Source organism: Enhydra lutris, unplaced genomic scaffold (genome assembly GCF_002288905.1).
Source record: "Enhydra lutris kenyoni isolate GAN:26980312 unplaced genomic scaffold, ASM228890v2 scaffoldscaffold145, whole genome shotgun sequence".
Taxonomy (NCBI): Eukaryota; Metazoa; Chordata; class Mammalia; order Carnivora; family Mustelidae; genus Enhydra; species Enhydra lutris.
Genome location: NW_019154229.1, coordinates 220,072 through 247,635, shown reverse-complemented (window position 1 = coordinate 247,635; position 27,564 = coordinate 220,072). Strand labels below are relative to the sequence as shown.

The 27,564-nt window shown below is 43.2% G+C and overlaps 2 pseudogenes and 2 gene segments (V, D, J or C); 3 read left to right on the top strand and 1 right to left on the bottom strand.

The window, feature by feature from the left end:
- Positions 1–625: 625 nt before the first annotated feature.
- Positions 626–1,420, top strand: LOC111140029 (annotated as a pseudogene).
- Positions 1,421–5,797: 4,377 nt separating this feature from the next.
- LOC111140028 lies at positions 5,798–6,644 on the top strand. The segment is given in 2 exon segments: positions 5,798–5,868; positions 6,238–6,644. Coding segments are annotated over 2 exon segments (456 nt in total).
- A 4,827-nt stretch (positions 6,645–11,471) lies between these two features.
- Positions 11,472–12,160, bottom strand: LOC111140027. The segment is given in 2 exon segments: positions 11,472–11,890; positions 12,097–12,160. Coding segments are annotated over 2 exon segments (468 nt in total).
- A 1,466-nt stretch (positions 12,161–13,626) lies between these two features.
- Positions 13,627–18,566, top strand: LOC111140026 (annotated as a pseudogene).
- The last annotated feature ends 8,998 nt before the right edge of the window (positions 18,567–27,564 follow it).

Genomic DNA, 27,564 nt, shown 5'->3' with positions numbered 1-27,564 from the left:
TCCTACCCCTGTAGGTGTTTTACATTCATCTTCACATAGAGTATAATACATGAGGTCCCAGCTTGAATTTAATCCATTATTAAATTATTATTAAATTATCTAAAACTATTAACCTGGAAATAGCAGATCCCAGAGACTCCTGAACCATCTCCAGTTCATCCTGGGATCTGGACATTGCTGGGCAATCAGCTGGAGTGGGAATGGGACCTGTTTCCTCCTGGACATTAGCTGGCAGGAATCCAAGCAGGATGGCCTTTCACCTGACAGATATGGACTCTGGACACTCATGTCTGTATTGTCGGGGTCTCTGGAGCTTTCTCAGAAAGCAGGTCTATGAGCACTGCTTCCTGCCACAGATCCTGATTACCACAGGGAGATCCTGCTTCCCATGCAGGCAGTAAAGAATTTGTCTCTGTTAGGTTTCCTCCAAACACAGAAGACATTTTAAGTTACTGCACTCCCAGGAGAAGTACCTGCACCCTGCTTTTGGCTATTTCCACTCTGCCACAAACACCATGGGATTTGCATATTGTCCCCTGGGGAGGACCTGCCTTGGAAGTCTGACATAAAGGTCAGCTCTGAGCTTGTGTTTACTTACTAGGACTCATCAGGTCAGCTTCTCAAAATGAGGTTCCCTTCTCAGCTCCTGAGGCTGCTGATGCTCTGGGTCCCAGGTAAGTGTAGAGGGGGGATGATATAAGAGATTGGGGTAGGGTGGGTAAGCTCGCCAGGTGCTAATGCTTCCCATGTGTATTCTGTCCAGGGGTTGGAATGTCCCTCATCTAGGGGAATTTAATTTTTAGACCTAATAAGAAACTGAAAGAAACTGAGAACAGTGATCTAGTGAGATCCTAAAAAAAGAAACAAACAAAAAAAGGCCACTCTATGCCCTCCAGTGTTGGGTTATTTGTGAATATTAGATATTTTTGGAGTATGAATCAAATCAAGAATAATACTATAAAAGCTTAAAATGATAAAAATCCCTCATAATATTTCTAATTAACCTGTACTTATTTCTTATTATTTTAGGATCCAGTGGGGAGGCCATGCTGACACAGTCCCCACTCACCCTGTCTGTCAACCCCCGGAGAGTTGGCCTCCATCTCCTGCAGGGCCAGTCAGAGCCTCGTACACAGCAATGGAAACACCTATTTAAATTGTTACCTGCAGAAGCCAGGTCAGTCACCACAGATCCTGATCTATAAGGTGTCCACCCGTGTCTCTGGAGTCCCAGACACGTTCAGTGGCAGTGGGTCAGGGACAGATTTCACCCTATCAGCAGGGTCGAGGATGACGATGTGGGAGTTATTACTGTCAGCAAGATACACATGATCCTCCCACAGTGTTTCAACGCCGAGCACAAACCTCTCTGGTGGTCTCCACTGGGCATGCATGTTGCCTGAGCAGGGAGCGGGCATAGTAGAAGCTCTGAGCTGGCATCAGAGGCAGGTGCTTGGGAACTCAGGGCAATAATGCACAGCTGAGTGCTCTGGACCAAGGCCTGGCCCCTGGGTGCAAACAGACTCAGTGGGGCACAACCAGCTCCATAAGTGATATGATCACCTTGTGGGATGATCGGTGAGCTGCCAGAGACAACTGCCCTGAACCTCACCCTGACTCTCCTGGCATGTGTGTAGGGGTCAGGAACTGACTCGGCCTGAGCGTCAGAAACCTGAGCCACTTATGGGACAACTACAAGTTCCATACATTTTGGAGCTAACAGATTTTGCTATATTTTTAATAGGACAATATTTAGTATCATACAGAAATTATATGTTTTCTATTTCCACTCTCTCACCTTCTTCTTTCCCAGTTACACTAACTGCTCATGTACGATGTTCTCTATGGAAAAAAGGATATCCTTTTTCTTACAACAGACATAAAAACCATTGTTCAAATAGGTTCCACTTTTAAACATAAAACCCCAAATCTTTAACCCTATGCAAGAAAATACATAGCAGAATATATTGAGATAGGAGTACAGGGTAGGAAGATCAGATCCAGGAAAGTATGTCTGGTTCTCATTCCCATTTCTTCTGGTCAAGGAAAGGGTCCTGAAAGCAGTAACTTCCAATCTCATCAATTATAGAGTTATTCAGGCACCAGAAAACGGAACCAAAACTCACAGTCTTGAGACCCCACACTCGAACCTTATAATGACCAGAGAGTAAGCCCAGGGAAGGAGGCTCAGCAGCACCAGGCACATTCCTACACCATACACAGCACCTTGGTCTCTCAAGGCTGACCCCAGTGTTCTTGTCTCAACACAAGGAGGGGCTTGATGCTCATAATAACTTCTCCTTGTCCTTTAAGGTAGGTCAACTGTACAAAAATTATAGTTATCAAAGCAATGCGACAAGATATTCTGTGGTCTTAGGGTATGAGTGGGTAAGAAGGACATAAATCTCAACCATAGAAAAGAGAAAATGGAGGGGAATTTGGGGATCGGGATACAGTACCTAACTACAGTACTTCAGTTACATAAAGTTGCTGTCCATGGAAATTCATGTTTTCCCATTGGGGCCTCAAAGGGATCCTAGAAACTAGCAAATTCCTTCTCACCATTTCTCAAGGGAAAAAGATCTCCAGTGTTCAGAAAGTGCCTTACCAGGGGTCATTCAGTAAAGCAATGAGAATTGTAGTTCAAGAGAAAAAATCTAAACGATTCCACTTTGCACTTGATTCCTATAAAATTAAAACCTTCATGTAAAGTTTCTCTACTTTCTCCCAGAAGACAACATACAAGTGAGTTTGATCATTTTTTATCTTAATTGAACTTTATAAGCAGAAGTTTATTTTGAGAGAAAAGGGGACATAGCTCGGTTCGCTTCCAAGCAGAACTCACTCATTTTCCAGAAGAACCTATAGAGTTCACTTAATATTCTTTAATTTAGATATAATGGTCATATTCCCTGTTTTATTTTTCTTAAGTAGGCAAATATGTTAATACTACCACAGAGTCCTCAGAGTGAGGAAGGGGCCTAGGACAGCCTTGTTCCTCCTAGGCAGTCAGAAAGGAAGGATGGCTACAGATGCCAAAGTCCAGTTCTCTTCTCTAAAAACTTCCCTAACAGCTCCCTCTTCCACTCAGCTGAGTGTCCTTTACAAAATGCACATTTTGTGGAGGGTAGTGCCTGGTGGCTCAGTTGGCTAAGCCTCTGCCTTTGGCTGAGGACATGATCTTGGGTCCTGGGTTCAGGCTTCCTGCTCAGTCAGAGTCTACATCTCTGTCTCTCCTTCTGCCCCTTCCCCTTCATGTGCACACTCATGCTCACCCACCCTCTATCCTTCTCTCAAATAAATAAATTCTTAAGATCAAAGAAACAAACTAATTAATTAATTAATTAAAAAAAAAAAAAACCAGGCACTGCTTGGAGCCCTAGAGTCTGTGGTAGAGGACGGGCTCCCTTCCAGCAGGAACACCAGGCCCTCCAGCCTGTATAAGGATGCTGGTTCCCAGAATTCCTGATTTATGCCTGAGAGATAATAGAAAATATATATATTCGTCTCTGTCCAAAGTTCCTGGCCCACGGCTCCCAAAAACCTTGTCATCTCCTAGGACATAAAAGCACTAGGAGCTTCTTTCATTCTGTGATGAGGACCCTGAGTGGGCTCCTGAGTGGACACTGGGCACCAGAAAGACCAAGCTGTGATTACAAGGTTGGAGCTTGCAGCCACATCACTCATCCTCTAGAGAAAGAAGAGGGTCTAAACCGGAGTTAATAATTGATCATGTCTATGTGAGGAAGACTCCATTATAACCCCACAGAGCAGGATTCAGACAGCTCCCATATTGGTGAGCACATCCAGCTGGGGGGTGACACAGCCCAACGCCATAGGGACAGAAACCATTGATCTTCCCAGTCTTGGCCCTGTGACTCTCTCCATCTAGCTCTTCATCTGATCCTTTCTCATATCCCTTAGTAAACTAGTAAACACAAGTAGGTGATTCTCTGAGTTCTGTGAGCTGCTCTGGAAAATGTATCACACCTGAGAACTCATTCATGGGAACCCCGACCCACCACTGGTCAAGGGCAGGGGCTCCTTCTCTGCACCCTTCACTCCCATTAGATGATGAGACTCCTGATGGGCTAGTCCTTCTCAGGTGGGGCCTCCACACTGCCCTGTAGAGCCATGGGCAGCTGCTGTGGAAGATGAAGTGTGGACATGAAACCACTGAGAGCAGACTCAGAGCCAGGAGACTGTGGCCCTAAGGAAACTCCATCATGAAAGTGCTTGGTGTCCTCCCCACAGCTGGTCAGGGACCGCCACCTGCAAAAGATATTCAGATCAAGCATTTTGTGAATCATGCCTAAAATTGCATATATTCAGGTTTTTTTAAAAATTATGTGTGATCTGATTTAAATTACCTAAGATCTAACAGAACTACAAACTCTATTCATTCAGTTTCTCCAGGGTTTTGATTGCCTGACAGTGACTTGAGTTGTGAGGTAATTTGAGGTTGACATAATTCTCACCAACAACTAACACCTACATCAGGCTGACACATGCAAAAGCATCAGGTTATGTCCCTACTTTAATGCAGGATGGTTGGTAAACTGATGCCCCAAGCAGCTCTGATCCCACACCCCCTTCCATGGTGACTGTGGTTCACCGAAGACCTCTGAAATTGTCCGTCATAGGTACAGGTGACACCAAATTATTAAAAGTTTTATCCCAGTCCTTGCTATTCTCACCTACAGAATCTCATTTTCAACTATAGACTCAGATATATGGATGCTGAACATAAAAGCCAAGTGAAAGACACAGCTTCTCACATAGAGCTAACAAGGAACCAGTCCCCCTAACAGAAATTGGTTACTCATGATGAGGAAGCCTCTGTGTGGGAAGGGAAAACATTGTTTTCTGGAAAATGGGAAACATTATTCACTCTGTCCATCCTCTTAGACAATGTTGACTTGAGAAATCTCTTTGTTTGATATGGTGTGTGTGTGAGTGTGTACCTTATCTAATATGCACTATATGGTATGTATGTGTCTATCATCAGTCTGTCTTGCCTACTATCCACCTATCCATCTAACAGTCTCTCTGGGGAGAGAGACAGATGTATGACAGGATACACACCACATTGTAACAATCAGTTGCCACACACATCGTACTCACTGTCTGAAGCATACAATTCTGTCTTCTCTCCTATTCTCTTCTCCAGGATTATGAGTTCTCTTTGTGTAAGAGATTCTTTTCTATTTGCCAAGTTCCTCTCACTTTCATCTTTCCAAAGAGTAGAATAATTCACAAGGTTCTAGCATGAGTTTAATTCATTTTAAATCATTATTAAATTGTCTAAAACCATTAACCTGGAAACAGCAGATCCCAGAGACTTTAGTTCATCCTGGGATCTGGAAATCGCTGGACAATCAGCTGGAGAGGGAGTGGGACCTGTTTCCTCCTGGACATTAGCTGACAGGAATCCAGGCAGGATGGCCTTTCACCTGCCAAAAATGGACTCTGGAAACGTGTGCCTGTATCTTCAGGGTCTCTGGAGCTTTCTCAGAAGGTAGGCCTAGGAGCACTGTGTCCTGCCACAGATCCTGATTATCACAGGGAGATCCTGCTTCCCATGCATGCAGTAAGGAATTTGTCTCTGTTAGTTTCCCTCCAAACACAGAAGACATTTTAAGTTACTGCACTCCCAGAAGAGGGACCTGCACCCTGCCTTTGGCCCTTTCCACTCTGCCACACCCACCAAGGGATTTGCATATTGTCCCCTGGGGAGGACCTTGCCTTGGAAGTCTGATATAAAGGTCAGTTCTGAGCTTGTGTTTACTTACTAGGACTCATCAGGTCAGCTTCTCAAAATGAGGTTCCCTTCTCAGCTCCTGGGGCTGCTGATGCTCTGGGTCCCAGGTAAGAGCAGAAGGAAGATGAGGAAGGAGATTGTAGTGGGGAGGGTGAGCTGTCTGGGTGCTGTTAGTCCCTATGTGTGCTCTGTCCAGGAGTGAGGTTGACCTCCAATAGGGGAATTTGGTTTTGAGATCAGTGAAAATTATGAGGAAACTAAAGGGAATGAAGAACTGTGCTTTAGTGAGAAACTGAAAAAAAAAAATGAGGTCACTCTGTGTCCAGCAAATATTGGGTTATCCATGGAGATTGGAAATATTTAGAGTAGGAATCAACTCACAGAATGTTATTTAGCCTATCATCAATGAAATTTAAAATCATAAAAAGGGCTTATAAAGTTTCTCCACAACCTATACTTATCTCTCAATATTTTAGGATCCAGCGGGGTTATCGTGCTGACACAGACCCCATTGTCCCTGTCCGTCACCCCCGGAGAGCTGGCCTCCATCTCCTGCAGGGACAGTCAGAGCCTTGTACACGATAATGGAAACACCTATTTGCATTGGTTCCGGCAGAAGCCAGGCCAGTCCCCACAGCTCCTCATCTATAAGGTTTCCAACCATTTCACTGGGGTCCCAGACAGGTTCAGTGGCAGCGGGTCAGGGACAGATTTCACCCTGACAATCAGCAGGGTGGGAGCTGACGATGTGGGAGTTTATTACTGTCAGCAAAGTATACAGTATCCTCTCACAGTGGTTCAGGCCCAAACACAAACCTCTCAGTTTGGCGGTCCCCACTGGGCATGTGTGTTGCCTGAGCTGGGAGCCCAGCAGAGGCTCTGAGCTGGCATCAGATGCAGGTGCTGGGGAACTCAGGGCAGTAACGTGCAGCTGAGTGCTCTGCACTGAGTCCGGACCCCTGGGAGAAAACTGCCTCAGTGGGGCACAACCAGCTCCAGAAGGGACATGATCAGCCCGTCCACTGAGCGGTGAGCTGCGAGCGACAGCCACCGGAAACCTTACCCTGACCCTCCTGGTTTGTGTGCATGGGTCAGGGACAATTACTCAGCCTGAGGGTCAGAAACCGGAGTCATATTTGTGGCAACACAATTACATACATTTTTAAAATTTTTTTTAATTTATTTTCAGCGTAACAGTATTCATTGTTTTTTGCACCACACCCAGTGCTCCATCTTTGAGCTAAGAAATTCTGTGATATTTTCAGTAGGATAACATTTGATATCATTCAAAATTTATTATTGCTTATTTTCCCACTCTCTGAATTTCTTCTTTCCCCGTTACACTGTTTTTGTGCTATATTCTTTAGATAACATTCTATACACACTAATCCCACAGGAAATATGGCTGAGAACCATTAGTATACCTTTTTCTTCAAGCTCCCAAACAGACTTGTAAACCCATAGTACATATAAGCTCCTAATCCTGTAAAGATGATGTCCATATATACAATTAAATTTTACTCAGCCATAAAAAGAATGAAATCTAGCCATTTGGGACAACATGGACGGACCAGTAGGGTATTATGTGAGGTGAAGTAAGTCCAGAGAAAGGCAAACATCATATGATTTCATTTATATATGGAATCTAATACAGAAAGCAAAACAAACAAACAAACAAACAAAAAAGCATAAAGACCCATGAATACAGAGACCAAACTTGTGGTTGCCTGAGGGGAAGGGAACAGGCAGGAGGGGAAGAATGTATGAAGGAGATTGGGAAGAATGGGTTTCCAGTTATGGAATGAGTAAGTCACAGGGATGAAAAGTACAAGCAAGGGAATATAGTCTATGAGATTGCTACAGTGTTGTGTGGAGAGAGACGGTAGCTACACTTGAAATGAGCAGAGCATAGCATACCGATGTGTCAAAAAAGAATTAGGAGAATTCTTCAGGGAATTTAGGATCTCGGTTTTGAAAACTGCTACAGCTATGTAAGCTAAGTAGCCACAGTCCTAGCAGTAAATGTTAAATTTAAATATTGTCACATTTGATGAAGAGCACTATTTTATATGAAGCTTTGTACTAAACAATCTTTAATAAGACAATTTTAAGATTAGTTGTAATTGAAGGGACAGGTAGAATGTAATAAACAGGTGTTTTGAAGTGTATGAAATTATGGAGCTACTGTCAGTTTTGTGTTTTTTATCTACATACTGTGAGAAATGTCAGAAGAAATATTAAGATATCATTGTATAGATTTTATGAAGTCCAGGAATGTTCCCTCTATCCCTATACTTTGAAGCGTTTTAATCAGGAACGGATGCTGGATTTTTTCAAATGCTTTTTCTGCATCAATTGAGAGGACCATGTGGTTCTTCTCTCTTCTCTTATTGGTTTGTTCTATCACATTGATTCATTTGCGAAGATATGGACCCTCAACTCTATGGTCAAATAACCTTCGACGAAGCAGGAAAAAATATACAGTGGAAAAAAGACAGTCTCTTTAATAAATGGTGCTGGGAAAATTGGACAGCTATATGTAGAAGAATGAAACTTGACCATTCTCTTACAAAGTACACAAAGATAAACTTGAAATGGATAAAAGACCTCAACGTGAGACAAGAATCCATCAGAATCCTAGAGGAGAACATAGGCAGTAACCTCTTTGATATCAGTCACAGCAACTTCTTTCAAGATATGTCTCCAAAGGCAAAGGAAACAAAAGCAAAAATGAACTTTTGGGACTTCATCAAGATCAAAAGCTTCTGCACAGCAAAGGAAACAGTCAACAAAACAAAGAGGCAACCTACGGAATGGGAGAAGATATTTGCAAATGACAGTGCAGACAAAAGGCTGATATCCAGGATCTATAAAGAACTTCTCAAACTCAACACACACAAAACAGATAATCATGTCAAAAAAATGGGCAGAAGACATGAACAGACACTTCCCCAATGAAGACATACAAATGGCTACTAGACACATGAAAAAATGTTCATCGTCACTAGCCATCAGGGAAATTCAAATTAAAACCACATTGAGATACAGCCTAACACCAGTTAGAATGGCAAAAATTAGCAAGACAGGAAACAACACGTGTTAGAGAGGATGTGGAGAAAGGGGAACCCTCTTACACTGTTGGTGGGAATGCAAGTTGGTGCAGCCTCTTTGGAGAACAGTGTGGAGATTCCTTAAGAAATTAAAAATAGAGCTTCCCTATGACCCTGCAATTGCACTACTGGGTATTTACCCCAAAGATACAGATGTAGTGAGAAGAAGGGCCATCTGTACCTCAATGTTCATAGCAGCAATGGCCACGGTCGCCAAACTGTAGAAGGAACCAAAATGCCCTTCAACGGACAAATGCATAAGGAAGTTGTGGTCCATATACACTATGGAGTATTATGCCTCCATCAGAAAGGATGAATACCCAACTTTTGTAGCAACATGGACAGGACTGGAAGAGATTATGCTGAAGTCAAGCAGAGAGAGTCAATTATCATATGGTTTCACTTTTTTGTGGAGCATAAGAAATAACAGGGAGGACATGGGAGATGGAGAGGAGAAGGGTGTTGAGGGAAATTGGAGGGGGAGATGAACCATGAAAGACTATGGACTCTGAAAAACAATCTGAGGGTTTTGAAGGGGCAGGGGGTGGGAGTTTGGGGGAGCCAGGTGGTGGGTATTATGGAGGGCATGTATTGCATGGAGCACTGAGTGTCGTGCATAAACAATGAGTTCTGTTACACTGAAAAGAAGTTAAATAAAATTTTAAAAAAGATATCATTATATACATTTGTATCTAACATTAAATCAGATTTACACAAAACTACTTTTGCGAAGAGTTAAGTCATTTTTTTTAGAAATGGTCCATCATGTTTAGATACTTTAAAATTTATAGTTTAATTACTTAATCAGAAAGGCATTATAATGTTGTCACAGACTATAAAATATTCCAAACAATTCAAGGTTTTTTTTTTCTTTTCCATCAGAAAAAACGTTTTCAAAATTAAAAATTATAGAAAAATATTGAAGATCTTGTATTTGCCAAAAGACAGTGTTATTTTCAAATACATATGGAAATTGAGTTTGCTAAAAGTACAAATTTTGATGCCATAAGAAATGAAATTGCCAAAAAGCAATCCAGAAAAATCTTATATTCAGTCAAAATATCAAATTAATAAAGTCTTACCATCTATTATATATATTTATTGTATTATTTAAAATTATAATACACAAATACTATTCTTGCAAGTTCATCTGTTTGTAAGCTTATCGCAAGCTTATTGTAATATTTGCAAGTTTATTGCCAGTATTACTTTGCCAGTTCTAACACACAAATATTATTTCTGCAAATAGTTATTTGTCTCTATTTGCTCAGCCCTGTGGGTCCGAGAACTTTTTTTTTTTATCTCTGACAGATAAATAAATAAAAATATTAAACAAACAAACAAAAACAAAAACAAGAGTAATGTTCTGAAAGAATGGCATCACATGTGCACCTTTCCCTTCACGACCCAGGCTGCTGCCAAAATGGAGCCCACTGAGAACCAACTCATTCTCCAGACCCTGTTCTCCTCTCCCCTCTGAAAGCCAAGTGTCTTCAAGAGTCAGCCAAGCCCAGGTACCACAGAGGGCAATGATGAGGTCTCCCAGACTCAGAAGCAGAGACCATGACCTTCAGGGTATCCAAGGGAGCACAGCTGGGGCCACAGCTGGAATTTTTGAAGCTGTCTCTAACACTGTAGGTGGGTGGCTGCCCCCTGCTGGCAACAGTAGTGGGCTGCACCTTTGGCCTCCAGGCCACTGATGGTGAGACAGTTAAGAGTTCCCACCCATAGGTCCCCACTCAACAGGGTGTCTGCCTGAGAGTCTCGCCATCTCCCTCGGCCACTACCCCCAGCAATAAATAGATAGATAAAATCTTTTTAAAAAATGAGAGAATTGCCTTTGTGAGAATGAGTATGCCTCAGAGAAATGGAGAGTAGAGAGAAGGGTGGAAGGAAAGGAGCTGGAGCAGAAATGAATGTGCAGGACACTGCCCAGGAAGGCTGGGAAACAGGGCCCGTGGAAGGAAAAAGCGAGAGGGACACTACCTTCCACGTGGGAGATTCTGAATAGGAGAGCTCAAAGGTTTCATCCTAGGAAGGTTCAGAGTGGCAGGGTGATGGAGGGTGAAGAAAAGAGAATAAGGAAATAAAAGAGAAATGTCCCAGAGTCCAAGAGGAGCAGGAAGGGAGAACTGACCCGCAGGGTGTAAAGTTCACAGCCCTTTGTCATAGGCTAAAGACAGACCTTCCTGGCTCACTCCTGTCATGGGACCCTGGGAATCACGCAGCTTCCTGGGGCACAAAAACTCCCAAGAGCATCCCTAAGACATCTTCACAGAATTTGTCTTCATTAACCTCCTACAATAAGGATGCAGGTGGGATGCTTGGGTGGCTCAGTCAGTTAAGTGGCTGCCTTCAGCTCAGGTCATGATCCCAACATCCTGGGATGGAGTCCCGCATTGGTCTCCCTGCTCAGAAGGGAGCCTGCTTCTCCCTCTGCCTCCTGCTACCCCCGCTGTGCTCTCTCTCTCTCTCTCTGGCAAGTGAATAAATAAAATCTTTTTTAAAAAAGGGATGGGGGATGCAGGAAAAGTCTGACCCCTTCATTGTCTGCTGTGCCTTACAAGCCCTTCAAGGAGTAAATCAGGAGAAGTGACTTCTCAGGCAGATAGGGGAACACACATGTTCATGGCTGAGCGAAGAGGAAGCAGCTGGTACAGCAAAGCCTCCCTGACCCTCAGCCCCGGGGAGCAGGTTTGTGTTCGAGGCTGAAGCACTGTGGGTGGAGAGCTATAAAGCTGCTGACAGTAATAGTTTCCCACATCTTCGGCCTGGAGGTTGCTGATGGTGAGGGTGAAGTCTGTCCCAGACCCACTGCCGCTGAACCGCTCTGGGATACCCGTGGCCCTGTTGGATGCACCATAGATGAGGAGCCTGGGAGCCTGCCCAGGTTTCTGCTGGTACCAGGCTACGTTGTTGTAAACACCCTGACTGGCTCTGCAGTTGACGGTGACCCGTTGACCTGGAGACACAGCCAGGGAGCCTGGAGACTGAGTCATCGTGACATCTCCATGGGCACCTGCAATCAGAAAAATGGTGATACAGACACACTTTATCCCAGTCACACTGAAATATGTCATTGTAAACGTGCTTCCTAATGGTACCACATGGCAGTACATCATTGTGTCAATTTTGGAAATAACCAGTGTTTCTCATTATATATCTTAAAAAGTTGTTTAAAATGACACTACTCCAGAAGGATTATGGCACTTTTCAGCTTCTCACCTGAGACCCACAGCAACAAGGATATGAGGACCCGCCTCTGTGACACCATCTTGCTGCCCCTGCCTGCCCGACGCAGCTCAGCTCAAGTAGCAAAGGCCCCTTTTATACAGCCTGAGCCATGGGTCTGAGCCTGGAGGGGCTTATGCAAAGCAGTCAGGGGGAACAGAAGCAAATCTCATAAGCAGTGGGTTGTGAAAGTACCCAGTGGAAATGTAAGGAGCCAAAAATAACTCCAAAATAGAATTGTATGAAGGAACACACAAAAGTCTACTTAGAAGCTCTGAAAACAACTAAGAAGTTCTAAAATGACAAACTGCTACAAGATCAAATGAAGAGGTTTATTTTCAATTTAAAAATGTCTTTAAATGGGTTTAGTTTCCAGAAATGATGAGGTTCACTGTTCATACCAATAACCCTGGTAAAATAACAAAATATGCTGGGAAACAAATAAAAGGGAGGCAGGGAAGGGCAAAAGAATTGGAAGGCACAAAAATAAAGTGGAGAACTTTGGGCCCAACTTTTTATAAAACCTTTGACTGGAAAACATTAAGCTCTGAAGCCATTTTTTTCCTACATATGGGTAAGGATGAGGCAAACACTTGACCTCAGGTCCCGGGCCTGTGCAAGGACCAGAGAGATGAGAGATGGAAGACAGGCACAGAATTTCCTCACTTGGGGAGATATGTGGGACCTTATTGGACCTAAGGGAAGACTGAATCTTGAATTTTCCTTACTCCATCTTTACAGCTCAATATTTCTGTTTTGTGTTGAATTAACCAATGAATGAAATCTAGGTGCTTTCAAGAAAATTCAGTTCCCTCCATTGGTTTGAGAAGTCAGCACAGTGTTGCTTGGGCACCATATAAACATCCCTGCACCTGTTCCTCATCCTGCTGTTCCTTCTTAAACAGAGGGAAGGGGGCAGGGGTGGGATTCCCTTAAGACACCAAGCACACAGTCCCAGTGAGGAGGACAGAGGTTGTGGAGGCTTCCGGAGCACTGCAAGTCCAACCACAACACTTCTGCCATCTTTCCTCTGAGTGGGGTAGATGCCTGAGTCTTCTTCTGGCAGGTGGCACTCTGGCTGTTCCATGGCTCGCCATGGCCGCTTCACCGTTTTGTGACATGAGCCATTTCCTAAACCCAGATAGAGCCTGCATCAAGCAGACCCTACCTGGGGATCCACACCTCACTCTCAGAAAGTGTCGATTCACCCATCGTTCTGCCCCTCAATTTGCCTCTGATGATGGTTAATTTTTATGTGTCAACTTAAGTAGGCTAGGGCGCCCAGTGGAGTGGTCAATGCCCATTTAGATGTTGACACCAAGGTATTTTTTTAGTGTGATGAGCATCTACATCAGTAGCCCTTATCACAACACAGAGTCCCCTCCCATGCTGCACAAAAAAATTCACCACAGCCCTATTTTGGCTTCAAAAAGGAAAGAAAACTTTATTATTATTATAGAAAAACCAATAGAAACAGAAGAGGAAAGGAATCTACACATACAGGAAGGGAATACTAGGCAAGCAATGAGACTAAGGCCACTTTACCTCATAACGGGTACTTACAACACCTCACCTCAGCAGCTAGGAAGCCATGTGAAGACAGCCAGGCTGGAGTCCCGAGTGAGAGACCTGGGTAGAGCATCCTCCCCTCAGGGGACACTTCCAGTGGACCATCCCCACAAGGGCCATATTTATAGGGCAAATAATAGGGTTTGAAATTAAACATTGTTCACCTACGTGCAGTTTGGAGCAAGCCACATGTCCACATTGGCATTTTCCGTATTTTCAAGGACCCGAGCTATGTGCGCCTGCCTCCCCTTCTGGATCCCATTCCAGGGGGCCATCCCTGCCTGGAGAAGGAGGGGATGGGAGACAAGGCTGTAGCTCTTGGCGTCCAGAACAGAAGGGCCATATTCCTGATGAACATAGATGCAAAAATCCTCCACAAAATATTGGCAAACCAAATTCAACAATACGTTAAAAGGATCAGATACCATGATCAAGTAGGATTTATTCCAGAGATGCAAGGATTGTTCAATATCCATAAATCAATCAGCATGATATATCACATTAACAAAATTAACGGTAAAAATCACAAGATTTTCTTAACAGATGCAGAAAAACTATTTGATAAAATTCAGTATGTATTGACCAAAAAAAAAAAAAAAAAAAAAAAACCCAAGAAATACAAAGTATTATAGAGGATAAGAGAAAGAGGATATGGAGAGGATAAGGAGAAATACCCTCAGGTATTGTTGTTGGGGATGAAAATTGGTGCAGTCACTATGGAAAACAGTATGGAGTTTCCTCAGAAACTTAACAATAGAACTACCCTATGATCCAGCTATTCCACTTCTGGGTATTTGAAAATATATATGCACTACTGAGTCCATTGCAGCATTATTAAAATAGTCATGATATGGAAACAAACTAAATGTTCACTGATAGATAAATAGATAAAGAAGATGTGTTATACATGTGTCCCACACAATGAAATACTACTCAGCCATGAAAGGGAAGGGAATCTTGCCATTTGGGACGACATGGATGAAACTTGAATGTAATATGCTAAGTGAAATAATGAAGACAGAGAAAGATACTTTGTATAATATCACTTCCATGTGGAATCTAAAAAAGCCAAATACATAGAAACAGAGAATAGATTGGGTGGTTGCCAGGGGCTGGGTGGTGAGATAAATAGGGGAGATGTTGATCACAGGGTACAAACTCTGCATATAAAATAATTTCTGATGGTCTCATGTACAGCATGGTGACTATAGTTAACAGTATTATATTGTACTTGAAGGTTACTAAGAGACTAGGCATTCAGTGTTCTCACCACTAAAAAGTAAATAAGTAAAACAAGAAGAATAATTATGTGAAAGTGAAGGTTGCATTAACTATCCTTATGTTGGTAACCATTTCACAATATAAACATAGATCAAATTATCACATTGTATAAAACTTAAACTTACACAATGTTATACATCAATTCTATCTAGAAAAAAAAATGTTGACATCATTTCCTTCTGGCCCCCATGGTTTCTGAATAGAAATCCTCTGTCATTCGAGGTGTTTTCCTCTCTGGGTTAAGTATGATTTTTCTCTTTCAACCTATGATATTTTTTGTCCTTTTCCTTTAGTGCTCAGAAATTTTAGTACGATGTGTCTTGACATATATTTCTTCAGGTTTATGCTGTTGGGGGTCTGCAAAATGTGAAAAATTTTCAGCAATTACTTGTTCAAAATGTTTTTCATCTCCATCCTCTCTCCCTACACTTTCTAGGATTCCAGTGGCACAAATGTTAGATCTTTTGTTTGGTCCCATGTATCCGAGATACTGTGGGGTTTTGTTTTTGTTGGTTTGAATTGCAGGTTTTGTTTGTTTTGTTTTGTTTTTAGCTTACTTTCTCTTTTTGGCTTAGACTGGGTAATTTCTTGCCTCCTATCTTTCCTCCTTTATCCTTCCACTCCCCTCCATCCAGACCCTTCCTAGCCAGGCACCCTGTAGGACATCCTTGTCCTTACTTCAGGCCACCTCCCCAGCCTCATTAAGTCAATGACCATTTGGGCTCTTTGAGCAACTACTAACCAAACATCTTATTTCATTACAGGATAATATGGGAGCTGTCCGGTTTAACTTACATCAACATATAATGCGAACCTGGGCAGAACCTGGAGTCCTTTCTCTGCTATTAGCTGGTTGGCAGGCCCTGTGTCTTTAATCAGATGTTGTAAGAAACAAAGACAGGAAAGCTATTACAATGCAGTAACAAGTTTTTATCATACACATAGCCCTATGGAAACAGAATACACAGCATACCACCCAGCAACACAGGTAGTACCGAGGTGAAAAGAGCATACAGAGAAGTACTGCTGGCCTGTATTTTTTACTGCGTTTTTCATGAGAAGTAATGGAGAAGGAAAGTCAACAAGTTACTTAGACGTAAGTTTGGAGAGTTTGAAAATTTCAGCAGGCTGCAGATTATAGGCGTGTCCCTTGTTCTCTGGTACCCAGGGAAGATTTGGGTAGAGGGAAATGTCACAAATTGCTGGTCTCATTGAAAGGAAGAGAGTAAGGATTGGGGCTCAGGATTGTCTGTCTTGCATATCAAATGTATGCCCTTGGGCAAGTCTTTTACTGCCTCTGGGAATTAACTAATTTTGGAAGAGGCAGTGCCTTCCTGGCTGGAGCAACAAGAATGCAGAAATAAGAAGATAAGAAATAAGAAAATGCATTAAATATAAAGTCTCATGAGGCTGAAAATAGGAGCTCGCGCAGGGGTGTTTGGGCGAGAGTGGTGAGTATTGTGGTGATCTGAAACTCTTGTCCCATAAATTAAGTGTGCCTGCTATATCTGCTTGGGTCCAATACAAAAGAAAATACTTTCTCCTTTCTGAGGTTGACTGCTGCTGGGCTCCACCCAATCTTACAATCTGGTGTGACATTTCTGGTTTAAAAGGAACAGTTCTGTCACACAGTTAATTGATGTGCCGTGGACAGGTCTACCAGGGCCTGTGCTATGCTGGGAACTACTTGTTGAATAGTGAATAGGTTGTTTTTGAGAAGGGCCAAGTCTTGCCAAAGAACCTGGAAGTCTATGCTAGGAGTTTTCATCTGGGCTTGCCAGAGTGTCCACACCATCCTTCCCAGACAAAGATGGACATAAAACCAGCAATAGGAGAGGTCTTAGGGCCCACGTGATAGGGCCACTTGCATCGTGATCTAAACCTGATACAGAGTCCCTCCTGGCTCTGCACCCAGTCTATACTAGTGACTTCAAAAGTGGCTAAAAACAGAATGATGTAGCTTTTCTAAGTGTGGATTATGTTGTCTCAATACTCAACACTTAACAGGGTGCTGTGTTTCAACCTCAGTGGTCAGAGGTACAAGATGCAAGTACTTGTCCTTTACCTTGGAGAGGATGTGCCTGCATTCCTCAGATATCTAGACCCCCGACATAGCCACCAGGGAAGGAGGCCACATGAATTTGCATTCCACTGTTGGAACACATGTGTTTTTGCAAGTTAGGAAAGTCCTCACTATCTCACTCATGGTGTGCAATTAACAGAATGCAATTGATAGAGTATGGCCTGGTGGGATGCTCTGGAGGATGTTTATACAATGCACTGTAGCAAAGAGCAGGGAGTTAATATAGCCCTGGGCCGAGTCTCAGGATGTGACCCCCTCTTCACTGCAGCAAAAGGGAATTCTGCCAGAGGATGCATTAGATCATATGCCATGCCCCTTGCTGGTAGACTTTGTAGTTGGCTCAGCATGGGGTAAGTGCTTTCAAAACCTCCACATGGCCAGAAGAGGGAGACTTAACACAGCTAGCAAAGAATGGGGCTCCGTGGGGGAATTTTTTTGACAAACTTAATTTTTGAGTGCGTAAGCAATACGAATGTCCCATAATTTGCATATCGTCTTCCTCTTAGATCTGAAGTGTTTCTGCCATTCAAAGTCTTATACCAGAGTCTCTGGGTGTGTGGCATGAATACACTGGACCCATTGAAAGCAGCAAGATGGTGACTCCATCACAGTTCTTGGCCTTCTGCTCTTCTGGGTTCCAGGTGAGAATACTTGGACAAAGCAGTTAAAGTGGGGTATGATGTCCCATCCCTGATTTTCTTTCTTTATTGGGAATCCTTCCACAGATGAATGTGGCTTATTTTAAAAATAAGTAAAATAAGTAGTATTGGGGCACCTGGGTGGCTTAGTGGGTTAAAGCCTCTGCCTTCAGCTCAGGTCATGATCCCAGGGTCCTGGGATCAAGCCACACATTGGGCTTTCTGCTCAGCAGGAAGCCTGCTTCCCTCTCTCTCTCTGCCTGCCTCTCTGCCTACTTGGTGATCTCTGTCTGTCAAATAAATAAATAAAATCTTTAAAAAAAAAATAAGTAGTATTTTCTCCTACCTAACTAGATGCTGGTGACTTCCATGTACATATATCCTGAGACTCTGCTAATGTTTCCTGTGTGGTTTCAGCCTCCCATGGAGAGAATGTGCTGACCCAGTCTCCTGCCATCCTGTCCATGGCTCCAAAAGAAGGAGTCACCATCACCTGCCGGGCCAGTGAGAACTTTAACAAGCGGTTAGCCTGGTATCAGCAGGAGCCAGGGAGAGCTCTTAAGCTCCTGATTTGTGCAGCATCCAAGTTGGAAACTGGGGTCCCGTCGTGGTTCAGTGGCAGTGGGTCTGGGACAAACTTCACCATCACCACCAGCAGCCTGGAGCCTGAAGATGCTGGGACCTACTACTGCCTGCACTCTAAAAGCTACCTGCCCACAGTGTTACAGATCAGAACATAAACCACCAGGGAAGCGGGTCTGAGGGGCTGGGCTGCCCCTGCTGCTCCTCTGATGCCTGTACCCGCTCAGACAGTTTCTCAGAGGCAGCCCCACTTTGGTCATCACTGGGGGCTTTGGGAGAAGAGCAAGGAGGCTCTTCAGCCCCCTGACTGACTCCCTTTCCCCCAGATCATTACACCTGAGGAGTGTGGGTTATGGCATCTGCCAGGGTTTGTACAGCAAAAGAGAAGCCACTCTAGGTATTCCAAGCAGGAATTGCTTCCTATAAGGAAGTAATGTCTCTTTCAAAGGCCTGGGGATACAATAAGGGAGATAGACACTAAAAACATTGATTCCTTGGTGAGTCCCTGTAAGTCAGAGAATTTATACCATTGGAGATACAAGCTGCCTAACCACATGGTCCTCAGGCCTGTCTAGGAGGGCCAGAGATGGAAGGGCTGATGCTCTAGCCACCGCAGACCATCCCCAGGTGATTCTCTGGTCCCTCAATTATCACTCATCTGCCTCTAGGTGCTGATGGAAGGCATTGAATCCTCCTCTTCTGACCTCCAGATCTAGGGTAAGGTGCCTTGTGAGCAACTACATAGGGAACCATAGAGGAAAGGGAGCTCTGGGAAATATGCTTCCAGAAGTGACGGTGGTGACGGGGAGCTGACAGAAAACAGCCTGGGATGGTCACTGTTTTTACATCTCTCAGAAGTTGGCCAGTTAGGGGAAGGCCACAGCATATGTTTGAATATGCTTCCAGCTCCCATCATTAGTTCTGAATTCATAACAAGGAGATTTTGTTAAGTGACTAAGGAAACAGAAGAATGAGGAAATTGTGCCATATATATAGAAATAACGTGACAGTGACGGACTTCCGAGATTAAAAGAAACTAAATGTGGGTGAAGCAGTGTTTTTTCTTAATATAAGAATACCTTTTTGCTTAAAATTCTCTATAAGTCAGAGCATCATCGACAACCCTGAAACCTTGTGACACATGCAAAATAGCTGTCTCCACCTGATACCTACTCACATGGCTCTCCATTTTCACAAGATGTCAGGAGAGCTGTGTAAGCTTTAAGATGCTCTGTTGTACAGCATTTTTACTTATCCTCAAGTAGGCTCTCTTTAATTTTCTATTTTTATTTAAGATATTTCTATTGAAAGCCACCCATTGAATTAAAGCCACAGGTGGAAAACCCCTCCAATTTAACTTTCTACCTCATACAAAATTAATTACAAACTTCTTTGTAGACTGAAAATATTGAAAAATATAATTATTTGGAAAAAACAAGACCACCTGTCTTAAAAATTAAATAGAATAATGATTTGTAGAAATTTAAAGAATTACAAAGAGCACAGTAAGAATAAATGAAAATTACATGCAATTCTGTCAGAATAACTGGACTTAGATTTGCTTGTTTTGTAGCTTCTGTACCCTCCTACAGCTTGCCATGAGAATGATGTGCCATGGGTAGTCACCACACTCTGTGTTGGCCCCAGATCAACCACAATCCATAGGCTGGAGAACCGTTCATCTCCCTGAACAAGAACCACGCAGCTGAGCCCTGTGTGCATTATCCAAATTATTGTCAACATGAACATCCATGACTATAGAAACAAATGCTTAGTATGACAAGTCACTGAGTATTTGACTGGTTTGTTAAAATAATGTGTAAAATCTGACTAGTGCAATTTTTACACATCTTCACATAGAAATTGACAGCTTTTATTAAATCCAATGGCATAAAAAGGAGTACTTGGAAATCCATTACAACAAGATGCAAAACAAAGAAATCGTTTTAAAAATATTTGAATTAAAAGTGTAAAATTCAGGGGCACCTGGGTGGCTCAGTGGGTTAAAGCCTCTGCCTTCGGCTCAGGTCATGATCCCAGGGTCCTGGGATCGAGCCCCGCATCATACTCTCCGCTCAGCGGGGAGACTGCTTCCTCCTCTCTCTCTGCTTGCCTCCCTGCCTACTTGTGATTTCTGTCAAATAAATAAATAAAAAATCTAAAAAAAAAAAAAGTGTAAAATTCACCCCACTGTAGAAACATCTAACTGGGATTACTTTGAGTAATAGTGAAAAATTGTGTAGATCATTCAGACTTATTAAATGTGATTAAATATAATGTTCATTCATATATATGTGAAAGTATGTCTATATGCATATATATGTATGATATACATACATGTAGATAAAATTCTCACAACTAACCCCTCCATCAGGCCGACACATGTAGAATCGTCAGGTTATGTCTCAGCTGTAATGAAGGATGGTTGATAAACTGATGCCCCAAGCAGCTCTGACCCCACACCCTCTTCCATAGGACTGTGGTTCACTGAAGACCCCAGAAAATGTCTGTCATAAGTATCATAAGTATAGGTGACCGTTAGACATTCAAACGGTTACCCAGCTCTTGCTATTCTCACCTACAGAATCTCTTCTTGAACTGCAGAGTCATGGCTGTGGATGCCAAGCATAAAAGCCAAGGGAGAGACACAACTTCTCACAGAGCTAACAAGGAGCCAGAACCCCTGATAGCAACTGTTTACACATCATGAGGAAACCTCTATATGGGAAGGGGTCTTCTGAGCATCATAGGAAAAAGATAATTGAGAGGAAACATTACAAAATGAAACATTATTCTTCTGTCCCATCCTCTTAGGAAGTGCTTCTCTAAGGAATTTCTTTATTGTTATGGAGTATGTGTGTGTATCTATTCGTCTGAATGTCTGTCTGGGTGTCTTTGTGGGGAGAAAGAGAGAAATATGACTGATACTCACCAGATTGTAACAAATGGTTACCACAAAGGGCATTCTCACTGCCAGAAGCATAAATTCTGTCCTTGTCCCTATTCTCTTCCCCAGGACTATGAGTTCTCTGCTTGCGAGTGAGAGATTCGTTCCTACCCCTGTAGGCTTTTTACATTCATCTTCACATAGAGTATAATACAGGAGGTCCCAGGATGAGTTTGATTCATTTTAAATCAGTACTGAATTGTTTTAAACCCTTAACCTGAAAGCACCAAATCCCAGAGAATCCTGAACCATCTCCAGTTCATCCTGGGATCTGGAGATTGCCGGTCAATCAGCTGGAGAGGGACTGGGACCTGTTTCCTCCCAGACATTAGCTGACAGGAATCCAGGCAGGATGGCCATTCACCTCCAAGAATGGACTCTGAACATGTGTGCCTGTATCATCAGGGTCTCTGGAGCTTTCTCAGAAGGCAGGGCTATGAGCACTGTGTCCTGCCACAGATCCTGATTATTGCAGGGAGATCCTGCTTCCCACAAAGGCAGTAGAGAATTTGTCTCTGTTAGTTTCCCTCCAAACACAGAAGTTACTGCACTCCCAGGAGAGGGACCTGAGCCCAGCCTTTGGCTCTTTCCTCTCTGCCACAGCCACCACGGGATTTGCATATTGTCCCCTGGGGAGGATCTTGCCTTGGAATTCTGACATAAAGGTCAGCTCTGAGCTTGTGTTTACTTACTAGGACTCATCAGTTCAGCTTCTCAAAATGAGGTTCCCTTCTCAGCTCCTGGGTCCCAGGTAAGAGCAGAAGGAGGATGAGGAAGGAGATTGGGGTGTGGAGGGTGAGCTGTCTGGGTGCTGTTAGTCTGTATGTGTGCTCTGTTCAGGGGTGCGATTGCCCTCAAATAGGGGAATTTAGTTTTGAGATAGTGAAAGCTATGAGGAAACTAAAGGAAATGAAGAACAGTGCTTTAGTGAGATGCTGAAAGAAAAAAATGTGGCCACTCTGTGCCCTGCAATTCTTGGGTTATCCATGGAATTTGGATATATTTAGAGCAAGAATCAAATCACAAAATATGATTTAGCCTATCATAAATGAAATTTAAATTCTTAATAATGGCCCATAATATTTCTCCATAACCTGTACTTATATCTCATTATTTTAGGATCCAGCAGGGAGGTCGTGCTGACACAGACCCCACTCTCGCTGTCCGTCATCCCCAGATAGCCGGCCTCCATCTCCTGCAGGGCCAGTCAGAGCCTCATACACAGTAATGGAAACACATATTTGAGCTGGTTCCGGCAGAAGCCAGGCCAGTCCCCACAGGGCCTAATATACTTGGTTTCCAACCATTTCACTGGGATCCCAGACAGGTTCAGTGGCAGCAGGTTAAGGACAGATTTCACTCTGAGAATCAGCAGGGTGGAGGCTGACGATGTGGGAATTTATTACTGAGGGCAGTTTACACATGATCCTCCCACAGTGGTTCAGGCTCCAACACAAACTTCTCTGTTTGGCGGTCCCCTTTGGGCACGTGTGTTGCCTGAATGGGGATCGGGCACAGCAGAGGCTCTGAGCTGGCCTCAGAGGCAGGTGCTGGGGAACTCAGGCAGTAACATGCAGCTGAGTGCTCTGGACCGAGTCCTGGGCCCTGGGAGGCAACAGCCTCAATGGGGTATAACCAGCTCTGGAAGGGATGTGATCATCCTGTGGGCTGAGTGGTGAGCTGCCAGGGAGAGCTGCCCTAAACCTCACCCTGACCCTCCTGGCCTGTGTGCAAGGCTCAGGGACAGTTACTCAACCTGAGCATCAGAAACCTGAGCCATTCATGGGACATGTTTCATACGTTTTTGAGCTAACAAATTTTGTGATATTTTCAACAGAATAATATCTGGTATCATTCAGAAGTTGGTATGTTTTCTATTTCTACTGTCTCACCTTTTTCCTTTCCCAGTTACACTAACTGCTCATGTACAATGTTTTCTATGCAAAAAGGATATCCATTTTCATACAACATACATAAAAAACATCATTCGAATAGGCTCTACTTTTAAACATAAAACCCTAAATCTTTAACCCTATACAAGAAAATACATAGCAGAATATATTGACATAGCAGTATAGGGTAGGAAGATCAGATCCAGGAAAGCATATCTGGTTTCCATTCCTAATTCTTCTGATCAAGGAAAGGGTCCTGAAAGCAGTAACTTCCAATGGCATCAATTATAGAGTTATTCGGGCACCATAAAACGAAACCAAAACCCACAGTCTTGAGGCCCCCACACTAGGACCTTACTAGTCCTAGTAAATCTGTCCCTAACCTTACTAGTACCTTACTAGTACCTTACTAGAGTAACCCCGGGGAAGGAGGTTCAGCAGCACTGGGTGCATGCCATCCCAACTGCCAGCACCTTGGCCTCTCAAGGCTGACCCCAGCATTCTTGTCTCAACACATGGAGGGGCTTGATGCTCCTAATAACCTCTCTTTGTCCTTTAAGGTAGGTCAACTGTACAAAAATTGTAGCGTTCAAAGCAATATGACAAGATATTCTGTGGCCTTGGGGTGGGAGGGGGTAAGAAGGAAATAAATCTCAACCACAGATAATTCCATAAAAAATGGAGGGGAATTTGCAGTTTGGGAAACAGTACTTAACTACAGTACTTCAGTTACTTAAAGTTGCTGTCCATGGAAATTCTTTCCAAGGAGGTTCAAAGGGATCCTAAAAACTACCAAATTCATTCTCACCATTTCTCAGGATCCTCCCAGTACTCACCCTGTGTATCCCTTCATCTACCTCTTCAACTGGATCCTTTCTCATATCCCTTAGTAAACTGGTAAACACAAGCAGGTGATTCTCTGAGTTCTGTGAGCTGCTTTAGGAACCCAATCACACCTGAGGAGGGAATCATGGAACCCCATGTCTGCAGCTGGTCGAGGAAAGGGGATCCTTCTCGCCCTTCACTCCCATTAGATGATGACACTCCTGATGGGCTAGTCCTTCTCAAGTTAAGGTCTCCATGCCACCCTGTAGAGCCACAGGTAGTGGCTCTGGAGGATGAAATGTGGACACGAAGCCACTGAGAGCAGACCCAGAGCCAGGAGGCTGTGCCCCTGAGGAAACTCCATCATGAAAGTGCTTTGTGTCCTCCACACAGCTGGTCAGGGACCACCACCTGACGTCTGTGCACTGGAGCTTCTCCACCCCCGGGTGGTTCCTTGTGCCCAGTGTCTGGGACAGTGGGGATACCTCCTCCACAATGTGCAAGGACAGCAGTCTCCTCCCTAAACATACACATGGGATGGATATAGACCCAGATTGGAGGTCTTCCCTTAAGAAAGCTAAAGTCATTTTTCTTTCCTGTCACAAACTTTAAAAATTCCTTCAATAAAAATCCAAAGTCCAGAGTGATAACAAAAATAATGTGATAGACTCTTTATACATTCCATAATGAATGCATGTGAAAATAAAAATAAAATAAAAAGGGGCGCCTGGGTAGCTCAGTGGGTTAAAGCCACTGCCTTCGGCTCAGGTCATGATCTCAGGGTCCTGGGATCCAGCCCCTCATTGGGCTCTCTGCTCAGTGGGGAGCCTGCTTCCTCCTCTCTCTCTCTCTCTGCTGACCTCTGTGCCTGCTTGTGATCTCTCTCTATCTGTGTCAAATAAATAAATAAAATCTTTAAAAATTAATAAATAAAAATTAAATTAAATTAAAGGGAAAGTGAAGGAATCTGAGGAGAAAGGAGGAACCACTATGAAAAGACTGGCGTCTCTGGCAGGTGCATCATAGGTGCATGATGGTACAGCAGGAGAGGAAGCGATGATATCCTGGGTAAGGATCTGACCCTTGTGCCCCCAGTCAGGTCCACTCTGGAGAGCAAAAACACAGGGTTGGACCCCAGGGGGCTGGCTTAGGTTTTTGTTCTACTGCATCCCAGCTCCACCCCCCCTCTGCCCAATCCTGCATTCTCTTTCCAGATGGTGATGTAAAAAACATTCCCCAGCCAGTGTCACACATGCTATACTCCATGTGAGTCTGCTTTCCAGGGAACAACACCTGTGACCAGTGATGTTGGAGAGTAGCACAGACCACATGGTCAGAATAACCTGCATAGGCAGAAGCACTCCATTTTCCAAAATGCACAGGGACAGAATGATGTCAGAAAGAGAGAATGTGGCAGTAGATAATTGAGTACATGTTATGAGAAATTAAGTCAATGTGCTGACCCTAAGAGTATGTTGTCTCTCTAACTGGAAAACTCTAGTTCAGGGTTCCTGAAGCACAAAGTCACAGCTTCTGACTCAGTTCCTGGACCTAAGTGAGTTCCTACTCTCAAGCACATTAATTCAGGGGAAGCCCAGGTCTCAAAGAAAAGACCTTAAGGTTTTGCCATAGATGTATTGATAAACCTTGCTTCCTTCTTCTCCCTACGGAACTTGGGGCTTAGGGTTTGAGCTCAGAATGTGTCCTCTCTACCCTGATGAGAAAGCTCTCTGTTAGAAGGACACATGGGCAAAGGCAGTGCTCTGGTGGATGAGACAAGGGAACAAGCTATCCAAAGAGAAAAAACAAACACACAAACAAGGAAACAATCCATCTCAAATTAAATCAGTGGAAGAATATTTGTTAACTGACAAGAAAGCTGTAGGCGTTCATGAGAACTCCTCAGGACAGAAGTTCCATCCCTCGCAGGGGACACTTTGGGGTTGGGGATGCAAACTGCTACACAGAGTTAAGATTTTTTTAAAATGAGGGACTATGAGGTGGCCTGTGGTTAAAGGGAACTTCTGTCTCACTTTCCTGATTAGAGTGTGGTGACTGGTGGCCCTGCCCAATGATTAGCATCAATGCAGGAATAACCTTCACATCTGACATAAGACAATCCTCCCATTTCTTCGCAGGACTCATGTGAATTTCAGCTCCAGAAAATTTATTTTCCTACTTAGTTATTTCAAAAAGTGCGAAGAAAAGGAATGACAATATTGGGAAGGAATTCAGATTAAGTATACAGAGATCAGGGCTTTCAAATAACTTATAAAGTCAGAAGATCAACAGATTCACATATTTGGGAGCCGCCTGGAGCCAAAATTATTCTCTGTGAATTCATCCTCTAGTGGGTGAATATTTGCAGTTATTTAGAAAAGGTGACCCATTTCAGCCACAGGTCCCAAGAATCTACCCAACGGACCTCCAGTTGGAGACCCTGCCTCTGCTGGGTGGCAGAGAGAACTTCCATTTTGGCTCAGTCAGGACACAGGTCTGTTGTCTCTCAGCTTCACCAAAGCATTGTACGTTTGTGCTGTTTGGCATGAGAAAATGTATAGATCAATTTCTACAGAATGTATAACAGCATCACACTTCTCATGTACACACCCTGACCCCAGAATAATGGACTCACATAACCAAAGCAGCAAGAGATTGCCCCAAGGGTCACAAATGACACACTGGCTTCCAGTTTTATGGATTCCAAAGGGACGTCCCCTGGCAAAGAAACAAAATGCAACAAAACCCACCTGCATAAGACCTTGCTCATTGAGGTTAAGGTAGTCAAGATTAGAGACTCCTAGAGTCCTGTTCCCCACCTGGACCTCAATGGGGGTTCTTCATACATCCCTTACAGATGCCGTTGATTTCTGTGTGGTGTGAAGTGACCAACGCTGATGAAGTCACTTTTATTGTCCAGGCTACAACAAAGTTCCTACATACACAGGAGATAAAGACTCCTTTTAGCAATTAGGAACAGTCTTCCTTCAGTCTACAGGTAGCAGAGGAAAATTTCCAAGTCTTTTTTGTCAACAAAGAACTTTTAGAAGGTTTTGCATTTTTTAGGTATTTCAGGGCAAGAAATTATGAAATAAACAACCAAACACAGAAGGAGACTTTTAAAATTTTCATGTTAAGTTTTGTAGGAAATAGTAATATTTTTGAAATTCAAGCATTCGTAGGAATACGTTGTAGAAAACATAGTTTCAGACTGATACACAGTAAATAAACATGATGGATGAATAATTTTCAGCCAAATTTCCACACATTGAGGTTTTGCATATGATAATGGGTAATGTGATTCTGATTTTCTTTGGTATATTTGACACACAGTGTATGATATTGTGATTCTTAATTTAACATGTGTAATGAATAGTTTTCAAACTCAAGATTTATAATATTATCTTATATTTTCCTTTTTGTTTTGTTCCTGATTTCATTCATTTTCAGTGGTTTAACTTTCTAAATCATTCACCAGCAGGATTCATTAGGAGGGCCGGCATCTTCAAGAGTAAAACTCAGGATTGCATTGGCTAGCAATCTATGAAAAGATCAAGGGAGAAAACACATGAAAGAGTAAATAAAATGACAACTAGTAACATACAGGACATGGGCTATTAGTCCTAGTTCTATCACAACTTGTCA